Source organism: Dioscorea cayenensis, chromosome 9 (assembly GCF_009730915.1).
Source record: "Dioscorea cayenensis subsp. rotundata cultivar TDr96_F1 chromosome 9, TDr96_F1_v2_PseudoChromosome.rev07_lg8_w22 25.fasta, whole genome shotgun sequence".
NCBI lineage: Eukaryota > Viridiplantae > Streptophyta > Magnoliopsida > Dioscoreales > Dioscoreaceae > Dioscorea > Dioscorea cayenensis.
Genome location: NC_052479.1, coordinates 19,395,382 through 19,418,867, shown reverse-complemented (window position 1 = coordinate 19,418,867; position 23,486 = coordinate 19,395,382). Strand labels below are relative to the sequence as shown.

At 33.9% G+C, this 23,486-nt stretch overlaps 1 protein-coding gene and 1 long non-coding RNA gene across 2 annotated transcripts; both read right to left on the bottom strand.

The window, feature by feature from the left end:
* Nucleotides 1-395: 395 nt before the first annotated feature.
* On the bottom strand, nucleotides 396-2,655 carry LOC120268326. The gene is made up of 2 exons (XM_039275765.1): nucleotides 1,610-2,655; nucleotides 396-1,196 (listed from the first exon to the last, which is right to left on the bottom strand). The coding sequence occupies exons 1-2, from the start codon at nucleotides 2,289-2,291 to the stop codon at nucleotides 568-570; spliced, it is 1,311 nt and encodes a 436-aa protein (XP_039131699.1). The 5' UTR covers nucleotides 2,292-2,655; the 3' UTR covers nucleotides 396-567.
* A 16,811-nt stretch (nucleotides 2,656-19,466) lies between these two features.
* LOC120269206 lies at nucleotides 19,467-22,661 on the bottom strand. The gene is made up of 4 exons (XR_005539100.1): nucleotides 22,509-22,661; nucleotides 21,903-22,011; nucleotides 20,665-20,668; nucleotides 19,467-19,786 (listed from the first exon to the last, which is right to left on the bottom strand). It is a non-coding gene; the product is annotated as an uncharacterized LOC120269206 (long non-coding RNA).
* Between the last annotated feature and the right edge of the window lie 825 nt (nucleotides 22,662-23,486).

Sequence of the window (23,486 nt, the reverse complement as noted above, 5' to 3'; positions counted from 1 at the left end):
TATACTAAAGAATAGTTTTAAGTAACTCTATTATATTCAGTAATTTCAGTATGTATTCATTGTTGATATGCTTAGTTTTATTTTCCAATGAAGATGGAAAGGATACCAAGTTTAAGATGAACATGGCATGGGACACGTACAATGAATACAACTTCATGGTTTATTAAATAAATTAGCATGAATGATCTTGTGAATTTCACATAAATAATCTAGCATTAATTGCAGATTGGAGATTGGTTGTCGTCAATCCAAGAATCGATAGCTAGAGACACAAAACAATCTGTTTCAAACTAATCAGAACAAAACAGGCCATTGATACTAGCAAATGGTAATCGGTCCCGTGACAGGTTGTAGGAAGAAAATGATTGTAGTTGGTATCAAAGACATTAATAATATAGACAAGAAACAATTTGCCATTGTTGGTGTCTAGACATACAAATTTTCGACCAGGTTCATATTTGGATACAAATGGATTTTTGAACCATGGTATATACAAGAATTTTCAAAAATTCACAAGCTTTTAAAGACATGAGTATTTGGAATTAATCCTGATAGAAGTCAAAGCAATCATGGTTTACAGATTACAACAAAGCACGGAAGGAGAGCTCGGGGATTCAGCAAGTAGAGTTCTTCAATGTTTGCATAGGGACCGACTTTTCCTGCCAATGAGTCAAACACTGACTGGCCTACTAACTCTTGGTAATTATCAAGAGGCTTGTGAACCCTCCCGGCAATCACTCGGCAGACTAGCAAAGCTTTTCTGGTGGATGGATCATCTTCAGATAAATCAATTGACTCAAATGCTCTTCCACTTGTCGCCGTTGTGAATACACCTATCGGTCCTGTCTTCTTTTTCATTGTGAATCCATGCCTAAGTATTTGGCAAACATTGCAGTTTTTTGATGTGCAGAGAGATGAAGAACCATTCATGCCTAAATAGCAAGAAACTGTTGTACCATGAAACCTCAGCAACTCATTGCCGTCGGCAAGACATCTAGGATGCTTCTTCGGGAGTTTTCCGGCTTTTAACTTCACCATTTCTCTGTATTCCTCAAATCTAGAGAGTGTTTTCTGCATGTTATGGACTTTTAGAACCCTTTCAATCCTTCCACAACTGCTTTCTGACTTCAACCAGTTTGCTCTGCAGATTATCTCTACAATCTTTCTAGATGAATCTCCTTCAACTAGTTCAGTAACTGCATAATTTTGCCGAAAAGTGAATGCTTCTTTAACAACAATATCCAAAATTAATATTGAATGGAACTTTGAATAAGAATCAAGCAATAAAATTCTCAAACACAAACAATGATAAAAATGAAGAGAATTCTAAGAATTCCAAATTGATAGCAGTAAAATTTCCCTCATTTGAATGCCTTTATTATTGATATATTTATAATGCCTTAAACAATTATAAATAGAAACTCAACTATAAATCAACATTAATAATTTGAGTGAATCCTTCAATAACAATTCCTTTGTGTACCTTTTACAACTTAATTATCATGTGCTTAAAAAGAAGCAAATTTATAAAGATCATTGCTTAAAATACATATCAATTAAAACACATGAAATAACTGGAAAGCTCGAGAGCTATGTCTAAAAACATCACCTGCATGTTGAGAAAGATGGTGTGATTCTAAACCATCCCACTTTGCAAAAACCTCCCCACACTTTTGACAAATCAAAGAAGTAGAAGACCCAATTGAATTATTATCCTTCTCCTCCTCCCCCTCAACAGAAGCTCTTGCTGTTGAAGATGAAGAAGCACAAGAAACTCCACCATGCTTACTTTCCAAACTTGCCTGCAGTGACCTTCTTGGAGTAGTCCTACTCTTCAAACCACAAGGGTTGTAACTGAAATTACCAAGGTGTCCTCCAGGGCCTGGTGTGCCTGGTCTTAGAGTACCCACAACCTCAGTAGCAGTACCACTCTCATGGCACCCTCCAAAACTAGTGACAATCCTAAGCTCACACCTTGCATCACTAAGAATGACTTCATGAGAAATTGGGTTAAGGAAGTCACTGCTCCCAATGGACCTTGGACTACAACTTGTTGGCCTTTGAAAGTGTCTTTTGCTGCCATGGATGACATCTTTGAGGTTGGCAATGGACCTTGAGCACCCTGATCTTCCTACTGATCTTTTTGTCAGAATGGACCCAAGCTTTGTCCCAAACTTTGGGTCATGGACTTCTGATGGCTCAGACTTGCAGTGCATGGACCTCTTCAGTGTGAACCACAACACTGTTGGAATTCTCTCACCTCTTCTTTGTGATCTTCTCCCTTCCATCATATTAGTGTTTCTCTTGGATGACAATTTCTGTGATCAAGAACTTAACTCATTGATGCTTGTTTCTTTGAGCTTGCTTTGAGCTTGCTTCCTGGAAGAAGAAATATTACTAAAGAATATATGGATTTGGCAGTTGGAATTCATCATGGATGGTTTGGATGGTTGTGATAATAAATGGTGTATTGATGGCAGCATTGAGAGAAGACCAACTTGCATGCTTGCATCTTCATCACACAGAGTTGCAGAATAAAGATGGGGAGATGGTTGATACTTGACTAAAGGTTTCCAATTAGTGTGTTCGCCCACAAGTTAGCCTGGAAAGATTATGTATTTGTTATAAAGCCAGAAAAAATAAAATAAATGAAAATGAAAGTGAGGTCATGGTTAGATGCAAGAAATCATTTAGATTAAAGAGTTGCCCTTATTAATTCAAATGAAAAAGGAAAAATAGGAGGGTAGATTATCCATTGGTTTTGAAGCCATTTGTGACCTTTAAAATATTTTGTTGTTTTTTTTTAATATAAAAATGAATAAATCACTTTTTTATTGGAAATAAAAATTACATATTAACATTAAATCAGATAGCAGTAGTGTTTGTGGGTTTTGATCCCTCAACTACAACATATTTTTAATTAATTTTTAACACAATAAAATTAGGAATTTTTACTTGCATACCCCTATAAAATCATGAATTTGTTTAAATACCCCTATAAAAATTATATTTGTTTGTATACCCTTACAAATCAATTATATTTGCTTTTATGCCCCTATGGTTAAGTTGACTGTTAATGGTGTTAAATCGATGGATGGAATAAGGGTAAATTACCAAAATGGGTTTGCTTATATACCCCTCTAAATTTTTTTTCTTCTTATTTTGTAGACATTACTCATTTCATTCAACAAATGACCATTATGAGTTTGTTAATATACCCATCAAAATTTTTTATTGTATTTTATAGACTTAAATTATTTAAATTATAGATAACCAATATAATTTTTTTTATATACGCTTAAATTATTTTTAAAAATTATTAAAAAATCATGAATTTTTGAGTAAATTCATATTTTTAAGGTTTTTACAAACATCTCTAAAACATTTTACATTATCACATGCTCTTTACAAACACAACCTAAAAATAGATAAAAATTACAACGTGTAACAATATATAACAAATAATTTCATACTATGGTTAATGGTAATTGGGTAATTTTGGATAATGTTAAGGGTAGTTAGATGATGTTAAGGATAATGGGGTAATTTCATACTAAAATATAACAAATAATTTCATACTAAAAATTATGACTTTGGATGATGTTAAGGGTAATTAGGTAATTTTGTTAAGTTGGGTTAAGTTGGAAGTATGGTTAATTCCATAAACCCTAACGATGGTTAACGGTAACTAACGGTAGGGATATATAAGTAAAAAAGTTTGTTTTATGAGGGTATGCAAGCAAATAGTATTTTTATGGGGGTATTTAAGTAATTTCATGGTTTTGTAGGGGTATGCAAGCAATTTTTCCATAAAATTATTTGTTTTGATCGCTTAAATAAAAAAGAAAAAACATAATGTTTGTTCTGCCTTCATGTTCTAATAATGTTAATTCTTTCTCTTACCAAGTGAATGATTGAGCAATCAACCCTCTCACAACATTAGCTGCCATGCCATTTAATCATTCAAACTAATGTAACAATTGATATACTAGACACATGTTACACATTATTATGTTAAACATGGCAGATCTATTTAATTAGGAGCAAAATGAATATTTTTTACTTAAGAGATTAAAACAAACAATATATACCATTTAAAAAGGCCATCCAAAGTTTTTAAATTTATTTTATAGATTATAAGCCATGGGAGTTCTGTTTGGCTCATGTGGGTTTCAACCTAGGTAAAAGTGGGTTGGTTGGATCGGACCTGGGGATTAGACCGGTCTGATTCAATCCGCAAAACTGGTTGAGTAAAAAACCAGCCTTGAACCGAATGAACCAGTCGGTTCACACGATTTCAACAATAAGTTAAAAAAACATTAGTATATATCAATTATCAAAGTAAGGCTTTCTTCTCCTTTCGTGACCCAACAACCAAGTCACCCAACACCGCTCATCCTCTCCCACGCGTCAAGCATCAACCACCTTAGCACCGCCCATCCTCTCCCTCCCATCAAAAATCTCTTTGATCCTCCCTATCAAGCACACCCTCTCCCCGTCAACTCAACCTCCTCGGCTCCTCCCCTGCCCATAAAGGTTCCTACACTTTATGTTTCACCATTTATTCATGAATTATAACATTATTATCGTATCATACTTAATTACTTATAGTGCACGTTAACTGTTTATTGTTTCATGTTTATTTGTAATTAATGTTCTTCTTCTCGTGGGCAGGATGATTCATCTTCCTTAATTAATATTTGTTTTTGGGTAGAACAAACACTATAAACAAATAACCAATTTTATAGATTTGATTTCAATGTTTGAAAAACTTCATGAGATTCATTTTATTTAGTGTTTCATATAGATTTAGTTTAAATGTTGTTAAATATTGTGTTTTGAATAAGGAATCAAGACTTATTTTGTTTGATATATTGTGTACTTGATTTAAAAATTAATATAATATTTAATATATTTTATTTTATATTTTTATTTATTAAATCCGGTTCAACCGGTTAGACAGTGGTCGGACCTCTTAACCCTTGAACCTTGCCTTTCTCCGGTTCAAAGTCTAGTTTAGTTCTGACTACCTAAGTTTTAACCCGGTTTGAAATTTTTCAATCTAAATTTAAACATATTCCATTTAGTTTAATTTAAAATTTTCATTGGCGAATATCATGACTTATTACATAATATATAGGAATATAATCTATAAAAAAAATATTTTATTAGTAAAACATGAATAATTTATACATTTGTTACTGTATATAACTTGGATTTTTTTATAAAAGTATAACATGGAATATATATATATATATATACATCTCCAACCTCAGTTAAGTTTCATTTAAAATTGATGATATTTAATGCCCAATTTGTTGGTTGGCAAATGACTGTAGGGACAAAAGAATATATAGGACTTAATTTATTACTTCCCATGATGGGATGCATATACTAAATTAATTAATATCATAGCATGTGCCCTTTCTGTTTTAGTTTTATTTATTTATTTATTTATTTATTTGTTCCCTGATTAAATCTCACGAAAAAGTATTCTAAGAATTATGAATAAAGTAATAACGATATTTTCATTAAAAAAATACTAAGATAAATGATTGCTTGCCCGCAAGTGTACGGGTCGCCAAGTAATACCTTGTGAGTGACACATGGGTCGTATTCCACTGGATTAAGGAGCTCCTATTACTCCTCCATCACCTATTATCTAACTTTACAACTTAAGCATGATTTACTACTCTAACAAGTGCAATATTATAAACAACTCACAAGAATTAAAATTATAAGAAACACAGGAGATCACAAGAGCAATGATGAGATAAGGAGGCCTAGGGATGAGGATCCTCTTGAGGGGTCATCATGATACATGGATGTACAGTAATAGCAAGGCAGGGGGAATTTATACCGAAGGATCTCAAGATTAGTCCAATCCCAATTTCTCGGCTATTGAACTCTAATCCCATACGAATGTCAATAAGGATCTCTCCCTAATCACATTCCTACGATCGCATTAAATATAGGGAAATCCCGCAATAAGGACACATTTACCCTAAGTCTATCCTTAACATTCGGAGGGGCTACCGACATCCAATTTCTCTGCATGTCAATCCAAGAATACCTCTTTTACTCATTAATGATCTAGTACATGCGAGTAGGTCACATCTACATGGACAACTCAACAAAGAACTAAGTATCTCTCCATTTAATAGTTCTAGACATGAAGAACAATGAGCCAAATATAAATCAACCCAATGCATTTCAAATAAGAGTTTAGCATCCAAAATACATGATGAACCCCCCAAGGTTCACCTACATCCGGTGGCCTTGGGGGTGCTATCATACAAACAAGTATAGCAAGATCAAGAAAAACAAGAAACAAATGCATAAGTGGCACTCCCTAGTCCAAATGATGATGAAGAAGCGCAATGCCGGCCGAATGATGCTTCCTTTAGCCAAATGAGTACCGAATGCTCCTTCTCCCGTGATGGTGAAGCTCTCCCCTTGAAGTTCAAGCCCTTGATCCTCTCCAAGCCTCAAGCAAGGCTCTACAAAGATGTCTTCGTTCTTCCTCTTCTCTCCAAGTGTTGGCTGCCAAAAGATCCTCCAAGAAGTTCACCCAATACCTCTTAAACCCCCCAAGTGCTTCCCCATATAGAGGCCATATGTCCTCCAAAAAGAGACCAAAAACTCCCCCAAAAACATGCCATACCGGGTCAATGAGGGGGTCAATGGTGGCCTCATTGAGGCCGTATGAACCAAGCAAAACCCATTCTTCTCTTGCTACAGTGTTCATCTCGGGGTCAATCCCGGGGAGCATTGAGGCTGTATGGCTTGGATCAATTCCTGATTCGAAAATCATCCAGGTGCTATAATGGTTGCTATAGTAATCTTGCTACATTGCCACTGCTACAGTACACCAGCTACATTAAATATGCTATAGTACCGTATCCTGGTTTTCTTCTTTTTTTTCCGCCCAAATCGTATCTTCATATCTTCCATGGCATTTTCATGCCCTACAAAGCAAATAATAGTCGATTAAACACAAAATGAGCATTCATTCATATAAAAATACATGCTAGAAGTATCAAATACATATACTATAATACATACATTTAGACACTTGTCAATAAAATAAATTAAAGTCCAATTTGAAATTTTTCTTCAACTATGATATGTGTCTTGTATAATAACCCACTAAACATAAGTATACACATCGTATCAAGTAATACAATATACTACATATCGAGGAAGTTGATGCTCAAGAATTTGAAGTACTAGTACTAAGCCTTCTCCTATTATCAAAGCCTAACACTTATTCAAGATTCTAAATCTAAATTAAACATAACTAAAGCAAAAACTAAAGTGAGTAAGGAATAAGAGAAAAATAACTAATCAATAGAGCAGATACCCAAACATAGATCCCCCAGGACTACAACTACAATCAAACTCTATACTATTGAAAGTTAGATTGGTTTGGAGCTTGAAGACTCCTAAATTATGTTGATACCTCTCTCGAAGCTACTAGCACCTAATCCCATACAAAAATCGATTGAAATCTCTTTCTAATAGAATCCCCATGCAATTGTATTAAGCTTAGTGATAATATGTATGCTTTTTAAACCTAAATGAAAAAAGTTGTGAATTAAAAATACGAGTTCCTTTTGAAGGAAGCATTACAGCCAAAAAGAAAACCATTTGTTAAGTTTAGTCAAAATGATGTCATTGCTAATCTTCGACTTTAAAAACCAATTGAAAAGTATAATGTGGGGGGATTAGAGATCAAGTTCAAAAGAATATTTATTAAAAGATCCTTATCAACCATATGGAAATGATTTTCCCAAAAACAAAAGTAGAGGAAACAAATACGACATTTTCAAAAAAACTTGATTTTAGAAGTTTGATTAGTTGGGGCATAGTATGCCAAAAGATGAAACCTTCTATTGTTATCATTTCAAGTAGGATAGAAACAAAAAAGATTCTAATAATATTTTTACTAGAAGAGGGTTTAGTAATTAGAGGAAAGCACTCAATGCCTTTAATCAACATATAAGTCTAGAGTGAATAGTGCACAGAACAATGCTTGACAATATTGTGAGGCTTTTAAAATTAGTGGCAAAGCATGTCACATGTATTATCTACTCAAAGAAATCAAAAGGAGATTAATTATCACTCTCAGTTGATAGCTGTTTTGGATGTTGTTTGAATTCGTTTAGTACAAAGTCCTACTTTTTTTGTGATCATGACCAATCTTCTAGTTCCAAAAATAGGGACACTTTATAGAGATACTCAATTGGAATGCAAAAAGGGTTGAGAGGTCGGCAGTGCTATTAATGAAAATGTTCCTAGGAATAATCAATTAACTTCTCCATTTATTCAAAAAAATAGTTACTAAATGTACGCACAACAAAGGCAACATTAGCAATAGTTAATGAAATTGCCGATAGTAACTTCTCATTAATGTTGAAAAGTCTTGAGATAAGTCAATAAATGAGCAAATGGTGGTAATTCAAAGGTTTGTGAACAAGCATGGGCATATTGCTGACAAATATTTTTTGCATTTTCTATCCATTGCGTCGTCCACCAAATACAATTGATGATTGTTTTAGATGCCAAGAGCATTATGGTCGTTTTTGAATTTTTTTTGGGTTATATGAGTATGATTGTGAATATTATGGGTGTTGTATGTAAAAAGGTGATACATTGGAGATTGATGAGATTTTTTAGGAAATGATAACCATCAAGAGACAAATTTTGCAAAACTAGGAGATACTTATTGAGGTTCACATGTTACAACTTTAATCCATCTCCCGACTATGTAGAAATCGTTTTTTGAGGTATTTGGAATAACAATATGTCAAAATATGGACTTGTGGAAAGTATTTCACATAATTTTTTTTACAATTTTAAATTAACAAATAATGAACTAGTTTCCAAAAAAACATTAAATTTTCGTGTATGATTCAAGTTTAGAAGAAATAAAGTTTACAATTTATTCCTTTTTGTCAAAATACAATTTTTTTGACAAAACTAAATTCTCATAAAATACATTTGCTTAAATTAGAAAGAACTTATTTTAATAAGTTGCATCACAATTCAACACCTTCAATCAAATGGGAAAACCCACATAAAGTACACAATAATTACAATTAACATCAAGGTTTAATTACATTCTAATCATACCTACAATGATCTAATTCAAACATTTACTAATGACATACAAACTAATGCAAAGATTGAACAAGAACAAAACCTAGTAAAACAAAATTCTTGAAATTCAGAATTTTGTAAAATTGTACAATTTCAAAGAACTATTTTCTTCCAATCCTCAAATCTAATTTTCATGATCTAGGGCTCATTGGAAAGATTTTTCTAAACTTTTAAAAAATATCCAAGATGACCTCATGGTACAAGATCTTAGGCTTAAAAATAACTTATAAAAGGACAGTCATTTCAGTTGCTTTGTCGGTAAATATCAGATCCAGAATAGAGGCGGAGATGAGAACACTTGAGCTAGCTTTGGCTTGGTCTAGTAGCGAAGGCCTAAATGTGGGAAAGGTTCTAATCAGTTGCTCTGAATTATGGAGGAGAATAGAAGGAGATGGTTTGCCAAATGCTACTTTTGCTTGGCTAGATCAACAAATGCGACTGACTAACATTCCACGTGTTGATCTCATTCTGTGGAGTTGGAACCGAAACGCTGCAGCATTAGCAGGTTATGGAGCCAACACAATTCAAATGTCTCTATTCCACCAAGGCATGGATTGACCAAGTTGGCTTATGCGATGTATAGAAAAACCTGGTTTTTATTAGTTCTATGATGTTTAATTAGCTTCTTAGTTTTGTCTTTTCTTGTTACTGTTCCTGGTGTGTGTTCTTTTTCGTTTGTTCCTTTGTATTTTATTTGATCTTTCAATAAATTAGCTACCTGGTAGCTCCTTTTTTTCAAAAAATAAATAAATAAATAAATAAATAAAAGGGCAGTCATTGCATAGTTCAAACTCTTTTTAATTGAACCAATAAACTCTGCATTTACTAAGGAATAGCAATTCTAACATATTTTTCCTACATAAATTACATAAATTGTGTGTCAAATAATCACTAAATCTTTCTAATCCCTCTTTAATTCTTCAATTTTAAAATTTGAGAATAAAAGTTGAAATACATGAATTTGCACATTAAGGGAATTAAAATTTTTGTGGGAGAAAATCTCACCATCCAAACTCTCTAATTAAAGATATGGGGAAATCACATATTTACAAAACATGGAATGATCTACATTAAAGCCGCCACACGTAAACAAGATTTAAGGTTTTGAAAATCTAATCGATGACTTAAAATTGTTAAAGGAAGAATATCAATTACATAATTCTCACCTTGCTTAAGATCCAAGATCTTCTATTACGTGATTACGTGGATTGGATGTAATGAGTTAAGATTAGATAATATAGTTTGTTATGTTTGTTATGTTTTCACTTTATATAGGGTGAGTTAGGGTTATTTGAAGGAAAAAGAATAATAATCATTTGTTCATCTCTCTCTCTCTCTCTATATATATATATATATATATATCTTCCTCAACTTTCTCTCTATCTCCTCCTGTTCCGCTCACATCATTTTTGGTGATTTTGTTGTGAGATGATAGCCGAAGGAATGACAACAAGAGCTAGAGTGTGGGAGGAGTAACTATCCTATGACCACAACTAGTTGGCCTATCATAACAACATCCTCACCGAGCAATTATCACACCAAAACACCATTGCCTCTAAGTTTGAGGCCCTATCCACAATGATACAACAACATAATGATATTTTCAAAATGTTGTAGAAATCTCTCACATCTCAACAGGATATCATGCCCGAGATGGTGGGAAAATTATCAAAGCTCGACAAGGGACCTCCACAACATCTATTATTACCATTACTCGTGAGCCCACCTCCATCTATGATTGTTGGACCACCAAGCACAATGTAACTATTAACACTAGTATGACTTCCAAAGTCAGAAGTTCCCTAGTTCACTAGTGAGAATATCCTTAGCTGGGTGTTTCAAATCAAACATTTCTTCAACTATCACTAGATTACCGATGACCAGAGACTCACCATCATAGCCTTCTACATAACTAGCAAAGCCCTCCAATGGTACCATTGGCTGCACTCAACAGGTCAACTTTTGACTTGGGAGGAATTCATCAAACGATTGGAACTTCAGTTCTGGCCATCAACTTTGTCAATCATGAGACTCAATTGTATAAGCTAAAACAAAACTCAACAGTTAAGGAATACCTCAACGAGTTCAAGTGCCTCTCCACCCGGATTTCAAGCTTGAGTTATAACAACCTTCTCAACTAATTCCTTTCAAGCCTTTAGGATGATATTCAGTGTGAGTTATATCTATTGAAGGCCACAACATACACGAGGCAATGGGTATGACTAAACTTATTGAAGATAAGTGTAATGCAACGAATCTTAGACCCGTACCACATCCATTCCCACAAACCTTTCCTACTTCATCTCCTCAAAATTAAAGTAGTAACCGGCCACCACTACTTCCTATCAAGCGTTTGTCCCCTGCTGAAATGGTAGTAAATCAGGAGAAGGGTCTCTGTTTCAACTGTGATACTCACTTCACCCCGGAGCATCATTGTCAACCACCCCAATTTCTTTGATAGAAAATGCTAAGGAAGAGGCACCACCCAATACTCCTTGATTTCCACCTTTGAGGACAATGTGCTTTTTTTATGAGTCACATGATTACTTAGCTTGGATGTAATGAGTTAAGATTGGATAAATTATTTTGTTATTTTTGTTATGTGTTTGTTATGTTTTCACTTTATATAGAGGGTGAGTTGGATTATTTGAAGGAATAAAAATAATAACCACTTTGCTTACCTCTTTCTCTCCCTCTCTATCTCTCTTCCTATCTCCCTCAATCTCTCTCTCTCCCCCTATCTTCCTTAAATTTCTCTCTCTCCCCCAAACCTCCTCTCTGTATCTCCTCTTATTCTGCTCACATCACCTTCTGATTTCTTGCAAGTATAAGAAAAAAAAAAAAGAAACTCAGCCAATGAGGGTGAGGAAATACGTATTTCTAGTGGTGTTTTTCAAAAAGATCCATATACTTGTATAATTAGAAAATGACACCTCAAAGTAAAATAAAAAGTTATGGGTATATATAGGATTATAATGGATGATTTCTCAAAGAAACTCCCTCGATTCCATTGAGTTTCATATATTTGTCTAAAGAGTGTTGATCCCATGGACACGGTTCCATGATAACTACTATGGAATTGGGACGTGGCACACCAACACCCACACAATTAGTATAAACTCAACACCTAAACCTAACACCTGCGTTCATTACTCTTGTGGCCACAAAAGTTTTTGACTTATAACACTATAACCACAAATCTTTTTTTTTTATAACACATAACCCACATAAGTTTATTCCGGGAGCACATGTGGCCATAGTGGCCTATTTAGAGGCTTTTTCGGGCAAGGTTGCTGACATGGAGGTCTGGATGTCTTATTTAATCCATAAAAAAGCTTACATGGTAGTCCAACTCATAAGCCATTGCAAACCTTAGACACGTCGGCGTTAACTCACCAACTAACTCACCACCCTCTTCTCTTGCCCTAATCCTCCTTCTCTGAACCCCTTATTTCCTGAAAACCCTCTTCTCTCTTCTTGCTTAAAAGGCCTCATTTCCCTTCCCAAGCTAGTTCCCAGATCATTAGCACCAAAGCTTGACTCATTCACCCAGTCGTTTCTTCCCATCCGTCGATCACCACCACATAAAACCCCCACTGAAAACCTCACTTCCTAAAACCCCTCTTCTCCCTTCTTGCTTGAAAGCCCTCATTTCCCTCCCAAGCTAGTATCCTAGATCACCAGCACCGAGCTTGACTGATCACCTAGCCGTTTCTTCCCATCAATCTTTTACCACCACCTTGAAACCCCCACTGAAAACCTCACTTCTTGAAAGCCCTTTTCTCCCTGCTTGCTTGAAAGCGCTCATTTCCCCTCCCAAGCTAGTCTCCCAGATCATTGGCACCGAGTTTGGCTAACCACCTAGCCGTTTCTTCCCATCTATCGATCACCACCACCTTGAAAACCCCATTGAAACCCCCCCACTAATTTCTTTAAGAAATTAGTCTTTCTTCTAGTTCTTTGATAAAGAAGTAGTGTAAACCCCCCTTGCAGGTAACTTTGTCTTTTTTTTTGTTTTAGTTATTAGAGAATGGTAATATATATTTTTATTTTTTTCTTGCAGGTAGCATAACCTCTCTAACATTCTTTCTCTTGTAAGTAATATATACTGTTGCCTACAATTTAAGCTATTAGGTTTTGAGTGAATATATGATTGTTTTGTTTTTCAGTGGCATATTATTTGAATGTGATTTAAGCAATGACATGATTGTAGGAAATTAGTTTTTGGTTGCTTCTACAAATCTAAACTTAATGGTTAGGGAAATATGTTACATTTCTTGTTTGGAAATCTACTAATCTTACTGAAATTTTCTATATTTTCTTATGGATTCCTCATTTATATTCTATGCAACAACTTTCTGGGGATGTTTCCATTTGTTTATGATTGCATTTTACTAGATATTGATGAAGTTTGTTCCATTTCTATTGATTACTCATTTGTTTACTATTTTGCAAAATTTTGAGAAGTTTTATTTCAACTATATTATTTGGTGAATATAAATTTATTGAGTGTTAGTTCTTTCTTGTTGTGGGATTTTGATATTTTAGTTTTATGTTGATTGGCCATCTATTTTAGTTTTAGTAATGCCCTGATTAACAATAAGAATGAAGTAACAATGCTGATTATTTTTTGAGGATGTTTTAGAATTATACTTATTCATAATAAATTCATAGTGTGTTTTTTTTATGAATGTGAACTGTTGCCTAACATATTAAATCAATTTTTCTGCAAAGCACTCAACTACATACATAATATATTCAAATTGGTCATCTAATTACTTACTCATTCAATTATATTAGTTTCTGATTAGAATTTATTCGTTATTAGTTCTTTCTTGTTGTTTGGTTTTCTAATTTAGTTGGCTTCTTGTTTCATATTTAGTTGCCTTTTTTGTTTCCTAATGTCATGATTTCATAATGTGGTTTTCATAATGTCATTTTGAATTCATATTGATCACATATTGACCTCATGTTGTCCTTTTGATTTCATAATGTCTAGAATTTATAATGTTCTGATTTCAACTTTTTTTTTTTCAAGTTATAAAATTCATCAAGTCTTATATGGAAGAGGTATTAAATAGTAGTGTTATTGTTGGTAATATTGATGGACCTTCTGTTGGAGAGGAGGAGTTCATTTATCCTGATTATGATCTTCTCTCTGGTGATGAGGATTACCAAAAAGTCATGGATGAACAAAGAGGTAAAAATAAAGGAGGCAAACTAACTGGTATCCCATCTTTTCCTCAAACTAATAATGTGACACAAAGGGTAGTTGAAGAAGAGAGTGAATCAGAAAATGGCAGTGATGAGGAATTGTTCATAGAACTAGATTCAGATGGTGATGGTCAAAGTAGAGTTGTGGAGTTTAATGAAGAGAGGGATCTATATAACAAAAGGTTGAAGGTTGGTATGGTGTTTAGGGATTTTGAGCAACTCAAGAAGGCATGTAGAAAATAGGGGGATTAAGAATAAATTTCAGTTATGGTTCCCACAAAATGACAAGAAAAGAGTGATTTGTGCATGCCACAACAAACAATGCTCCTTTAAGATATATGCAGCTCACATGAACAAAGACAACGCATCAGTGTAAATTAAGAGTGTCAATTTTAATCACAGCTGTGGGAAGGTTTTCTCTAATCTTCTTGTAACTTCAAGGTGGCTAGCTATTAAATATCTTCACAAATTCAGGGTTGATCCAAACTGGAGCTACAATGGTATAATTAAACAAGTTAAGGATGACCATGGTTTCACAATCTCAAATATGAAAGCTTGGAGAACCAAAAAAATTGGCAATGAAGTGGATCAATGGAGATGAAGCTGAGCAGTATACAAAGCTCATCAGTTATATAGCTGAGCTTAGGCAGAGTAATCCAGGGACAACAGTAATTTTGTGGAAAAATGAAGGTGTTTTTAAAGGATTTTATGTCTGCCTCAAGCCCTTAAAGGATGCATTTTGGTTAGGATGTAGGACATTTATAGGTTTTTATGGATGTTTTTTAAAAGGTCTCTATGATGGCCAATTACTGTCAACAGTGGGCATTAACCCAAATGATTGCATTCTTCCCATTGCATATGCAGTGGTTTTAACTAAAAAAGAAGAAACTTGGACTTGATTTATGGAGCTTTTGAGGGATAATTTGGAGATTTGGAATAGTAGATATATCGCCATTATGAGTGATCGGCACAAGGTTAGTTTCTATACTTAAAATAGATTTTAATAATGATAATTGTCATTTAATTTTTGGCTTGTATTTGTAGGGCTTAAAGAGGGTTGTCAAGGAAGTATTTCCAAATGTTGAACACAGAAATTGTGTTAGGCACATTTACACAAATTTGAGGGAGAAATTGAGAGGGAAAGCTTTAGAAGATTTTTCCATGGAATGTTGCAAGGGCAACATATGTGCAGAGCTTTAACTATTGGCTTGGAGTAATAGAGAAAGAGAACCCAAATGCCAAAAAGGAGTCTTGATCATGAAGACAGACCTTATGCAAGCTGGACTAGCTAGGGCATTTTTCTCAACCTCAAGCAAGTGCGACATCCTCTTGAACAATATCTATGAGTGCATTACCAAGTACATTATTAATGCGGATAAAGGAATCATCACAATGCTTGAGATGATCAAGGTCAAATTGATGAGAAGAATGAAAAAGAAGAAAGACCAGATGCTGAAGTAAAAGGGAAATATATGCCCAGAGATCCAAAAAAAACTTGATAAGATGGAGGAAAGCCAATACTACACACCAGACTTTTTAGATGGGCCCAAAGTCCAGATCATAGGTGCTGGAGGGGGAAGCTTTATTCTTAATATGGTTGACAGAACTTGCGCATGTAGAAGATGGGAATTGACAGGGATTACCTTACCCTCATGCAATCAGTGCCATATATGGCTATAATCAGCACCCTGAAGAATTTGAACATGCTTGCTATCTGGTGTCAACATATCTAAATGTCTATGATCACTACATAAACCCCACCAGTAATGAAGATATTTGGTCAGAAGTAAATGATTGAACAAGAGTGATCCCATCTCCAATTGGGAAAATGCAAAGGGGAAGGAAAGCAATAGCAAGGAGAAAAGAGCCTGAAGAGATTGAAAATGGCTTGAAGGCATCAAAATCCACTTCCACAACTTCTAGGAAAGACAAACAGAAATTAAGCAGAAAGGGTTTAGGCACAGTTAGATGTACAATATGCCATGCAACAGAGCCACAACAAAAGGCACCATGAGAAAGTAAGTCTTATTGTATTAATTTATTTTAGTTGCAATGCATAAGTACAAAGTGTTTTTGTTTGGTAATTTCTTTCAATTGCAATGAAGTTGAATGATTTTAAATCTCATCATTTATTTTTTGTTATTTTTTGTTTAATGATAACAGGGGAATGAGAATACGCCTCCAACTGTTGCCCAAAAAAGACAGAAGCTAACTCTTGTAAAGTTTTTATATGCATATTTTTTTTATAATTATGATGAATTGCAACTCTACAGAGATTTATTCCAATTATCTTTCCTTCACAGAGGCCAAGAAGTATTCAGGCCCCTAATCTAGAAAATTTATCAATTGGCAGTACTGCAGCTTCCAATGAACCAAGTCAGCAACCTAATTTGATAGGTATTTAGAAATCTCAATAACAACAAACTAGTGATATTACCAAACAGGGACCAATACTCAATGTCAGCATTAGTAGGTCAAGCCATATTACTGTAGCTAACCTGGGGAATGTTATAATTGGCATGAGGGAATCTCAATCACCACCTGCAAATAGGGCTTCTTCCTTTGTCAAGGGTGGTGGAGAAACGGAATGTTTTGATGGCAAACTCAATTGACATGTTTTCATGAATTGTTAATTAACTTTGTTGTCAACAAATAAAACAGTACACAATTAGTACACAATTAGTGATTTAAAACACAACAACAAAGTACAATTGTGTACTGCAGATTTGAAGGTACCTGTGGATATGCATACAAATCTGCAGGTTCTACATATCTACTAGTCATACAAATCTGCATATATTTCAATTCAATTTATTTATGGTATTGTACATTCAAATTTGCTCTGGCCGGAATGATGATACCCTAATTTTGGTTTCACTAAGGATTAGGACAAGAAAATAGGGTGGTGAGTCAGTTGGTGAGTTAACGCCAACGTGTCTAAGGTTTGCAATGGCTTATGACTTGGACTACCACGCAAGTTTTCTAATAAATTAAATAAGACACCCTTGCCTCCACTTCAGCAACCTTGCCAGAAAAAGCCTTCAAATAGGCCATTATGGCCACATGTGCTCGCGGAATAAACTTATGTGGGTTTTGTGTTATAAAAAAAAGATTTGTGACTATAGAATTATAAAGCCAAAAAAACTTTTGTGGCCACAAGAGTAATGAACCCCTAATACCCAAATATTTATAGGATGCATTGATTTAATCAGCTTTTTAATATTATATTTTTAAAAAAATTACTAAAATGCACGGTATATGCAATATTTACCAAAATGGGCGTTTTCGTACACGGCACGTTTTTCTTTAATCAATGCATTGATAAGTGTAGAAGTTATATTTTTTTTTAATATTATATTAATTATTTATTATTTGTTTTTTAATTTCTGATTTTTAAATGTGATATTTACATTTATAATCCTTATAAGTTTTTAAATTTAAAATTTTTTCACAACCTTATTTAAATTTTGACTGTTAAAACTTACATTCATATTATTTGACCGTCATAATTTTTGATGATTACAGTTATGACAGTCATAATTTCTGAATGTTACAGATTTGATCATCATAAATCTGGCAGTTTAATGTCTGACAGTCATAAATTTTGCAATTATATATTTAATTGTCATAATTACAGATTTAATGGTTATGATTTATTGCACCTTTGACCGGTTATAAATTTGACAATTGTGATTTATTATCATTGTAGATATGACACTTGTGATTTTTTACCGTTGGAGATTTGACTATCATAATTTCTAACGGTCATAAGATTCACCGTTATAATTCTAATAATTGCATATTTAATTATAATAATTACTGGCAATTGCATATTTTGTCATTATTTTTTTATTTTTATAAATTTGACCGTCATAATATCTGATAATTGCAAGTTTAAATGTCAAAATTTAAATAATTTTGTGAGAAAAAGTTTGAATTAGAAAACTTATAAGGATTTAAATATAAATATCACATTTAAAAAAAACCTGTTATAAAATAAAAATTAATAATAAATAAATAATAAATATAAATTTATTGTATTGTGTATTTTAGTAATTTTAAAAAATATATAATATTAAAAAAAACCTATCTTATCCTAATTCTCTATCTCCTCACTTTCCCTATATTCGGGTCTTAAAGCTTTTAACACATGGTTATAAAGTTGCCACCTCTCGATTCCGTGGATTATTATTATCTAAAAGCCCGCATATGATTATCGTTTTTTAAAATAATTTTAATATATATATATATATATATATATTGTGTGTAAAAAATTTCCTACATTTTTATTATATATATATATATATATATATTGTGTGGGTGAAAATTTCCTACATTTTTGAAATTTTAATTTTTAATTGGTTTAAGTATTTTTAAAAAAATTTCAGAAAACAAAATTATGAACAATGGGCTCATGATCTTTTATTAAATTTTAAGTTCAATGAGTTTGATTAGACATGGAAATAAAACTTTGAGCTTTTTTTACTAAGAAATAAAACTTCCCTCTTTAGAAAAAAATTAAATAAAAAATTTAAAATTAATAATAAAAAAGATTAACTAAAAATGTTATATACAGTGAACTGTAGCATTTCACTCCGCTCATGACAAAAGAATCCCACATGAACACCAAGGCAACCAGCAAAATGACACTGTAAAGCAATCAGAAACTAGTATAACAATTAATCAAAATGGAAATATTAATCTCAAAATGACATTTAAAGCAATCAGAAATCTAGTATAACAATTAATCAAAATGGAAATATTAATGGATTAATAAGAAATTTGCCAATCAATCTAACAATAAATCAGTCACGAAACTATGGATGCTTCATCTCTGGCCAGGATTTCTGGCCGTTCTTCTCTTTTTAGTTTTTTGTTTGCTGTGTCTTCTCCGTTGTGTTACGATGTACTCTTTCTTTTGCAATGAATCAGTGGTTTATCCACTTTTTATCCAAAAAAACCAACTATGGATGCTTCTAAGATTTCCATGCTTGTATACATAATTCATCTCAACAGATCAAAACATGGTCATTCGTTAGTCTACCCAAACAAATCCATTTCTTCAGTAATAATCGACCTATTGAGAAGTAATTCATTCATAATATAATGCCATTCACCAAGAATATATAACAACAGTTAAATTACATATGGATTACAGCCATTGTGGATTTAAACAACTACAGAAAAAAAAATAGAAAAGGTGAAAAGTAAAACAAAATTAACCACGTCAAAACTTGGTGAAAACAACATTTGTTGTAGTTGTCTCACTTCCAGGCTTTCTTTCCCCGGAACTGTTTGCCAGATCTATTTTGGTTCTTCCTCTTCTCTTGGCTCGAACGAGCAACCTTTGCTCGTTTGGCAGCGAGAGGCATCGCCTTTTTGTGTTCCTTCTGACGATTGCTAAGTCCACCTAGGGTTGTAAACGAGCCGAGCCGAGCTTTTGTCTTGTTCAAGCTTGGCTCGTTACTATTTAATCGAGCTTGAACTCGAGCCGAGCTTTCTTCGAGCTTCATTTTTTATGTTCAAGCTTGGCTCGTTACTATTTTAACCGAGCTCGAGCTCTAATCGAGCTTCTTTCGAGCTTCATGCTCAAGCTCAACTTGTTAAGAAAAAATTCGAAGCTTAGACTTAGCTAGCTAACTTGATTAAGGCTTGACTATTGTTTTTATATTTTATTTTTTTATTTAGTAAACTTATTTAATGAATCATTATCAAGTGTGACTCAACTCAATTTGAATTTGATTATATTAATGATTGTTACAAATAAAATTGTAAATGATACTATAAACGAGCTTTTAATTATACAATAAACGAGTTCTTCACAAGATTTAATGAGCCGAGTTTGGTGGTGTTCAAGCTTGGCTCGTTTATCTTATGAGCTCATTTAACTTAATAAACTAGTTGAGTTGAGCTTTTAATGAGCTTAGCCTTTGAATAGTAGTTTATAGCCCTATATGTGTAACTCAAATTGACAACAATGACATAGTCACATATACACCTTAATATACATATACATATATGTAATGTAATATATATATATATATATAAACGAGCTCACAATAGAGCTTATAAACGAGCTTGTTTATGAGCTTGGTCACGAGCTGTGTTCACGAGCCAAAATGAGCCGAGCTTTTGGCTGCTCAAGCTTGGCTCGTTTATTAATCGAGCTTGAAAATGATGTTCAAGCTTGGCTCATTTACAATATGAGCTAAACACAAACGAGTCTTTATCGAGCCGAACACCGAGCTACTCACGAACGGCTCGGCTCAAATACACCCCTAAGTCCACCCGTCTACCAACAAAGTTTCACAAGGTGATCAGAAACACAACCAAAAGACCCAGATACTCATATTCCTCAAGATAAAACACTATTTAGGTAATTCATTTGCATACTAATCTTAAAATGCACTTTACGGCATAGATCCTCTTCACTTTTCTACTGGTTCATGATTTTATTTTTCTTTTTGGGTCATTGAATTATTCAACTGTTAAAAATTTTCTCAAATGTTTCAACAATTCTCAAACATCATAGCCTATCATTCTAAATTAACATATCAAATATCAGGAAACTTTAAAATGGTGTAAAATTACTCCATATTTTATGGTTTAATAAGTTCAAAAACTTTATTGAACTGGTTTCAAACTAATGAGTGCGGGCCAGCAAATGGGTCATATGGTTGTTGATAACCAAATTGACAATATCCATTGAAACCAAGTAGTTCTAACCTGCATAATATTACAGCGTATTTTTATAACCATCCATCCATTGGATTTGATATTGAACCTATTCTATCCAACCATAGACAAAGGAAGGCCTATCTGATAAATTTGCAAATTGAAAATTTTTGTAGAATCAATCAATGAAGCTGATAATATATTTTGATACAAGTACCCTAATAGTCCATATCTGTGCACATGATACAAAACCGAAAACTGAATAAACAGAGTTTTACAAAGAAAAATAGAGAAGAATTTTGAGACAATACCAGAAAGGAGATAGTAAGACCAAAAACTTCACTGAAGAGTTGTGAGAGTACTTCAAAAATCTTTTTCGATGAAACAAATATGAATATGACACATGGCTAAAACCTAAATTCATCACTTGCTTATTCCCAGGTACATGTTCAGCGAGTATAAATAAAATTAAGAATCTTAATAACGGAGCACTTTGATGCTGCAGCACTCACTAAAGAAATGCCACTCCTTATGCCACATTAAGAAAGGAAATACTTGGGAATGTAGTGTCACTTGATTTATCATTCTTCTCTTTCACATATTCCCTCTATTCTATTATTTGAATACATTTTAGCAAAACAGGTTGACATTATCAGAAACAGGTCTAATGACTTGAGCCTTCTGGAACATATATATATATATATATATATATATATATGCTGAAATTTAAGTTAGACCAAACTACTTGTGCCAAACTGCATTCTAAGTTTATTTAGCAAAATAAACAAAGAGAACAAACCAACTACAACAAATTAAATTCAATATTAAGAAGCAAAATGAACATAACATACCTTATTTTGCTTAGTTGCAGTTCTGGCCTGGTACTTCACCCTATCTTCCCTTCCAGCTTTAACTAATGCAAGTCTCTCCTCCTTGCTAAGTTTTCATTTTTACATGAATCTACACAGAAACAAGATTATATGCTACAACATAATTACTCCAAGATATAAAAATATAAAACCACTTGCAGATCTTTTGAGGGAAAGCAACTTAGGGCGATATGACTAGCACTAAAAGCAATTAGAAATTTAATTAGTCAAATAAAACAATGGCCAGACATGGCTGAGCAAAAGTGGAAAAATGGCTGGAACACTGAGTCTACCCATAATGTCTATATCATGAAGTCTTTCGGCTCTGAAAAATTGGCATATAAATGTCCCGAGGAAAACATGGGGCGGTTCATAGAGAAAACAGACGTAGAGATTATTTTTCTGAACACCAAATGCAACCCGATATAGAACATATAAACTATTTGCTTCATCATCACCCTTCTGTAAGGACAGGTTAACAACGCCATACATGCACTAAATATGCTTCCACAGTTCATGACCAGATGATTGAGCTGAATAATATGAAAACGTAACATGAAATAAATATAGAAAGAAAACAAAACACACCTCAAGCTTAGCTGGATCCACACGCTTTAAACTCAGTTGTTCAGCTGATGGAAGCTTGAGAGCGGATAGCTTTGGGTCTAAGCCCTTCCGCAGAAGACCTTGTCGAGACAAAGCAAGCTTTGCTTCTTTCTTTGCCTGAAAGGATTGACTTAATAAGTTAGACTTTGCACAAGCACATACATACAAACAAGAGAATGATTTAACAGTTCCTTTACAAATATAAAACATCCAAAACTAAACATAAGAACAATGGCTTAAGACAAAAATGCCGTATGCTAAGGAAGATGACTTCCAGTATTTGATACCTTTTGTTACATGTATACATGTATGTACGTATGTATATATATACAGTTGTTGTTAGGTATACTAGTATTATTATCTTCTATATGTACCCAAGGTGTTACTTGTTTCATTATTCATTGAATGAGGATCTATTCTTCTCTATCTTCTATCTTCTATCATGGTATCGAGACTAGGTTAAACTTCTCCGGTCATCTTCTCCGACCAACTTCTCCGGCCATCCTCTTCGGGTCCTCTTCTTTTCGGACATCCTTTGGCGGTCATATTCCTCGTCACTCTTCATCAACCTTCTCTTTTTTTCATTCTATTCTTAAAATCCCTCGATCTTGAAACCCACGGCCCATCCTCACCACATCGCTACAGCCACCATTTGACCATCATCACCACATCACCACACCCATCATCATCCCACGACCCACCATCACCGCACCACCACTACCAACAACCCGGGCCACACCACAACCATCACCCCCAGCCATACACATTCCTGCCACCCACAAAACCTGGAAATAACCATCATCACCACACCCATCCTCATCCCACAGCCACCATCACCACACCACCACTACCACTAACTCCGGCCACACTCATTCCGGCCACCCACAAAACCTGGAAACCCACCACCCCGACAACTCACGACCTCAACAATAACCCCGCCAAGACCAACCATCGTCTCGC